The 5911-nt window shown below is 42.3% G+C and overlaps 2 protein-coding genes across 5 annotated transcripts in view; one reads left to right on the forward strand and one right to left on the reverse strand.

The window, feature by feature from the left end:
• The window catches only part of LOC144215837 (uncharacterized), a 5372-nt gene extending 4762 nt beyond the window's left edge, over positions 1–610 (reverse strand). For 3 of the 4 annotated variants that reach the window (XM_077745005.1, XM_077745008.1, XM_077745007.1), the window contains exon 1: positions 257–602. In XM_077745005.1, coding sequence (XP_077601131.1) covers positions 257–339 — 83 coding nt within the window. In that variant the 5' untranslated portion in view covers positions 340–602. Of the gene's footprint in view, positions 1–256 lie in introns of all 4 variants that reach the window. The other variant, XM_077745006.1, reaches the window with a different exon arrangement.
• Positions 611–1258: 648 nt separating this feature from the next.
• On the forward strand, positions 1259–3770 carry LOC144215836 (5-hydroxytryptamine receptor 1A-alpha-like). Its single transcript, XM_077745003.1, has one exon. It carries the CDS (start codon positions 2022–2024, stop codon positions 3261–3263), a length of 1242 nt encoding a protein of 413 aa, XP_077601129.1. The 5' UTR covers positions 1259–2021; the 3' UTR covers positions 3264–3770.
• Positions 3771–5911: the final 2141 nt, after the last annotated feature.

Consider the following 5911-nt stretch of genomic DNA (forward strand, 5'->3'; position numbering starts at 1 on the left):
CCAACCTTTTCTGCTCGGCCTCTCCACGCTCACTATTTTATTAACTTGGAGAGCCCTTTATTAAACAAGCTCATGATGTGCCAAAGCAGTTGGAACATGAGCACATCTAGCCAAAATAATAATTTTGTTTGCGACATCCTGTTTGTGATAAGAATGCACGGGGCAAACATACACATTTTTTTTTATAGGTAAAGCATCATAATTTCATTTACACTAATTCAAACAGCCATCTTTTCTCGTCACTCTGTTGACTTACCAGCCGCAAAGTGCAGGTCGAAGAAGCTGCTCCACACAGGCATCACTTTCAATCCCCTCGTCGACTTCCAAGTGAGAACTCATGACGACACTTTTAAACCTTGCTTTCCTCCTTCATCTTCACATTTCTCCTACTTTATTGTCTTCTGTTTTTTACCTCACAGGGATTGTTCCAATGTCCAGGTGGTAATCCCTGTAGCCCACCCACTCTCTACCCTCTAACATGACTGCAACTGAGCCCACTAGGATTTTCCATGTTGTAAAAAAACACAAAAAAACAGAGAGAGAGAAAGAAAAGTTCCACTGCCCTAGTTAGAAAAAAAATGACAATAGGATGAGGCCTGGCAGTAGTGTTTTTGTGTAGACAATACAGTGCTGTGTAGTCACAGCGTGCTCATCTAGCTGGTACTGCTGTGTTCTGATGTTCTGGCCTCTCTGCTCTCCAGATTTCAAAGTCTCTGATTATTGAAAGGACTGGTCTATTTGGGTGTCTCATCTTCCAATTTAACTGTACATTAGAAATAATATTACAGGACTGCTTATGTTTAGAACGGTTTAGGCTTCCTTGACCACCCGGCGACCAGATCGGAGAGTGTCGTAACTGTCTTTCTAGATCGTTCTGGTAGCAATAATCAGCAATGCAATGCTGAATGAACTCAATTCATATCAAACGCGAGGATGGGTGGATGGTTAAGCCAGATGAGGTCAGAATTTTCCCCCACAAACAAGGTTGTGATCAACTATCTTTGTGATCAACCAGTGGAGGATTTCGAAAATTGAGTGGGACATATGGTCATCGTATTTCTTTTTTTGTTTTTGTGATCTGTACACCATAATCATCTGAAATACAAATACAACGTTGGATATATTCTGTGCAATTTTAATTGTAGTTCCAATCTCAGAAATGACAGACAAAGCACTGAATTCATTTCCATGCATTCTAATTGATCTATCCTATATTTTCATCATTCTGTAGGCCTAGATTTTATACTGAGGGAGTAATTTGAGCCCTTAAATCGCCTTTTCAGAGTGAATAATGGCTAATTTGATGCAATACTCCATGGATACAGCAGATAGCAGCAGTGTCCCTTTCTCCCTCGTAGAATTAGAGGTGAAATAACTCCTATTAGTATACATTACTGCTGATTTTATTAACTACCAAATTCAACCTGGCTTTTTGTCACTCTTTGTTATTGCACTTGTAATAGTGGAGTTATGAGAAAGTGCTCATTTCCACCCTAAAATACAGCCAGCTTCCTGCACTTAATTCTATTTAGAATTTTAAAAGTCAAGGAGAGGAGCAATTCCGTGGGATGAAGTGCAGGTTGGAAAAGAAGAAGAGAAAAATGTGGAGAAGTCAGTGGAGGGGCGCCTTTTAAAGGGAAGGGGGGAGCGACCTCCTGGCTCTGACGTGTGTTGAGGCTGCTGCTATAAAATCATTCCCATCGCCGCCGAGCTCAGATGACTCTCGGCACATTTGAGCCCGCACCGGCTGTCACGGTTGAGCGGACAAGCAGACGTCAAGAGGAGCGCGCGCGCACACGAGCACAAGCGCGCGTCATGCGTCCCAAAAGCGGCTCGCACGCACCTCGGTTGGAGCGCATCAGGACGCACGGGATGAGCACAGGCACCGGCAGAGGCTGAGGGACAGCCGGGCTCCCCTGCCCTCCTCCCCTTACCTCCCCTAACCTCCCCCTCCTCTTGACTCCTTCCCGGGCTGCCTTTATGCCCTCCCCGAGCTGCCCCGGGAAAGTTGTGCTCCAAGTATGGATGACTTGCCCGCCCGAGGGAACGACAGCAACGCCACCTTCGGTTACCCGTCCGGGCTGGAGGTGGTGGTGGACTGGTTGGGATCCAAGAACAACACCGGCGGCTCCGATTCCTCGCTGTACGTGCGGCTGAGCTACCAGATCATCACCTCCTTGCTGCTGGGGGCCCTCATCTTGTGCTCTATCTTCGGCAACGCGTGTGTGGTGGCCGCCATCGCCCTGGAGAGATCCCTCCAGAACGTGGCCAACTATTTGATCGGATCCCTGGCCGTGACGGACCTCATGGTGTCGGTGCTGGTGCTGCCCATGGCGGCCTTGTACCAAGTCTTGAACAAATGGACTCTGGGCCAAGGTATCTGTGACTTGTTCATCTCTCTGGACGTGTTGTGCTGCACGTCGTCCATCCTACACCTGTGCGCCATCGCCCTGGACCGTTACTGGGCCATCACGGACCCCATAGACTATGTCAACAAGCGCACCCCGAGGAGAGCCGCGCTTCTCATCAGCGTCACTTGGCTGGTGGGCTTCTCCGTCTCCATCCCGCCCATGTTGGGCTGGCGGAGTGCGGAGGACCGAGCCAATCCGGACGCCTGCCTCATCAGCCAGGACCCGGGCTACACCATTTACTCCACCTTCGGAGCGTTCTATATCCCCCTCATCCTCATGCTGGTCCTCTACGGGCGGATCTTCAAGGCGGCTCGATTCCGCATCCGCAAGACGGTTAAAAAGCCGGAAAAGGTCAAAGGTGAGCACTGTTTGACATTGTCGCCAGCTGTGATCCACAAGAAGAGCAACGGTGGGGTGGGCGGAGGGAGGCATTGCGGAAATGGTGCCGTGCAGTTTGGCTATGAGGCCGAGTCCCTGGAAGTGATGGAGGTGAGCAGCTCCAAAAGCCACCTGGCCCTCCCCAACACGCCGCAGTCATCCTCACACGAGAACCTGAATGAGAGGAACTGCGACGCCAAGCGGAAACTGGCGCTGGCTCGTGAGCGTAAGACCGTGAAGACGCTGGGCATCATCATGGGCACTTTCATATTCTGCTGGCTGCCTTTCTTCATCGTGGCCCTGGTGCTGCCCTTCTGCGCTGACAGCTGCTACATGCCCGAGTGGTTGGGCGCCGTCATTAACTGGCTAGGCTACTCCAATTCCCTGCTCAACCCCATCATCTACGCCTATTTCAACAAGGACTTCCAAAGTGCTTTCAAAAAGATCATAAAGTGCAAATTTCACAGGCCGTGAACGTGTTCAGCTACCAATGAATTGTGTCAGATCTCAGCTTGGGTAGTTATTACCCATATTTAATACTGTAGTTGGAGTTTGAATTGCATCACATTGTGTGCGTTAAAAACAAAAACAAAACAAAAAAAACACCAGTCAGGATCTTAGCTTCTCCCATGTTGTTGCTGACATAAAATTCAAAAAGACAACGTATGTGTTTTTAAAACACTTCAGAGCTTCCCCTGTACTGCTAAAATTCAACAATAAGAGTAATTTAAAAATGACTTCATTTGTAATGTCTCTTCCATTAAGTTATTGCTTTCTCATTTCTTATGTATTTGAATTATTTTTTTGCATATTGATTTTTTTAAATCGTTTTTTACATTCTCATTTATGCAGAGATAAACCATCCAATCCTTTGGGGTGCATTTCTTGTATCTATGTAGCTGTACCAAATAAAGGGTCTCGTGAGCACAACTTGAATGAATTGTGCTTATCCACATTTTAGGGAGGTACTCAAAGGATATGTTTACTGCATATTTTTATATATATATATATATATATATATATATATATATATATATATATATATATATATATATATATATATATATATATATATATATATATATATATATATATATATATATATATATATATATATATATATATATATATATATATATATATATATATATATATATATATATATATATATATATATATATATATATACATATACATATACATATACATATACATATACATATATATATATATATATATATATATATATATATATATATATATATATATATATATATATATATATATATATATATATATATATATATATATATATATATATATATATATATATATATATATATATAAATGCACATGCACACATACATATATATGTTTATGTAAATAAAGAGAGAGAGAGAGAGAGAGAGAGAGAGAGAGAGAGAGAGAGAGAGAGAGAGAGAGAGAGAGAAAGAGAATAAGGGAGAAAAACTATGATGAAAATACTAATGCGCAGACTTGAATTCAGGCTCAGTCTCTATGCGTCATGAGGCCTCCAGTGAGATAACAAACAAGGACTCTTCATTTGCTCCCGCTGAACGTTTATCTAGTGTTGTGCTCACTGTGTTTATTGCTTGTATGCAATGGCGCCCAGTGCTGCCACGCAGTTTCCATCCATGTATTTTCTGTCCTGCAAGTCGAGATCACGAGCTTTGTAGCACAGAAACAATAAAAGGCGATTCAAGTCATTCCTTATTAAGCTACTCTGAGTCCATATTTGTGTGTTGGAGAAAGCAAGAGTTTATTAACTTAGTATTTCTGCTCATAGATCTTCATATGCGTTGCAGGGCATTTATCTTGTGCAATGCTGCTTGAGGATGGGGCGAAGCACCTTATCATACTGATAATGATGAGGTTATCAGCTTGTCTGGATACAAACAACGCAGGCTTTCCCACAGCTATTTACAACAACGGCAATAACAACAACAACAATGTGAAAACATTGTCCGTGGTTGTCCGTCTCCTTGTGCCTTGCGATCGGCTGGACACCGATTCAGGGTGCCCCCTGCCTCTGGCCCTGATACAACTGGGATTGGCTCCAGCACCCCCCACGACTAGTTAAAATGGGTTAAAATGGGTTAACAATGACAAACTTAAAATGTTGTATAAAAGATAAAGATTCTAAAGCACTCAATTACTATGTTTAAGACAAATATAAGAAAGACACTTATTTCAAGTTATCCAAGTTAAAAACAAAACAACAGCAACAAACAAAAGTGGAAATGAAAATGTATTGAAAAATACTTTTTTAAAAAGGTTGATCAGTTCCAACAACTGCAAATTGGCTGCCAAGTGTATCAGAGTGTGAAAGTCCACTGTGTCGTATTGACATGGTGAGTCATATTATTTAAATTCAGGAACTCATTTAGGAAAATATTAGCAGGAATATGAGACACAGAATTATTGTTGACGTTTGCTATGAAGCGCTTCATCTAAACTTAAGTGTGCAGATATGCATTATGCATACAGTGTAATGTGAGTGTGCATTCCTCCATCCATTCAAACATCCATTCATCTATTTTAGTAGCCCTTGACTAGTCATCAGCCATGCATACGTTGTCATTCACAAATAAGTCTAATTAATGATCAAACTGTTCATAAAATGTTGGGCTTATAGGGAGAAAAAATCATTTGTTTTCAGAAACCCTCCCAATCCAATTACCAAAATCCACAAATGAGACCAATAATTGAAATTTAAATCATCAACATCAGAAACCATGAGGCAGATTTAGGAAACATCGACCATTTATAAGCACTAAAATTAGATAATAATGATAATAGGGAGTAGTGTATGAGGGGAAACGTCCCCTCTGGTCAAACATTTGATTCAGCCATTAATCTATTTTTGATTGGATGAGAATCAGGAAGAAGGTCTTACCAAATGTTGTACAGTGCACAGAGGATACTTGGGCGTTTACTCTGCATATCGCTATGGTAACACATGAAAGCTAAGCTATCAGGAGTCAGCAAAAGATGGAGTGAATGAGTGAGAGGGGGGCGGGGACAAACCGTAACACTGGAAGGCAATCACAATGTAGAAATGACACCTGTAGCATGGCTCTTGTAATGAAGAGATTCCCTAG

Source organism: Stigmatopora nigra, chromosome 22 (assembly GCF_051989575.1).
Source record: "Stigmatopora nigra isolate UIUO_SnigA chromosome 22, RoL_Snig_1.1, whole genome shotgun sequence".
Lineage (NCBI taxonomy): Eukaryota > Metazoa > Chordata > Actinopteri > Syngnathiformes > Syngnathidae > Stigmatopora > Stigmatopora nigra.

Excerpts from the sequence above, each read along its gene's own strand:
- LOC144215836 (XM_077745003.1), top strand. The coding sequence starts at position 2,022 with ATGGATGACTTGCCCGCCCGAGGGAACGACAGCAACGCCACCTTCGGT.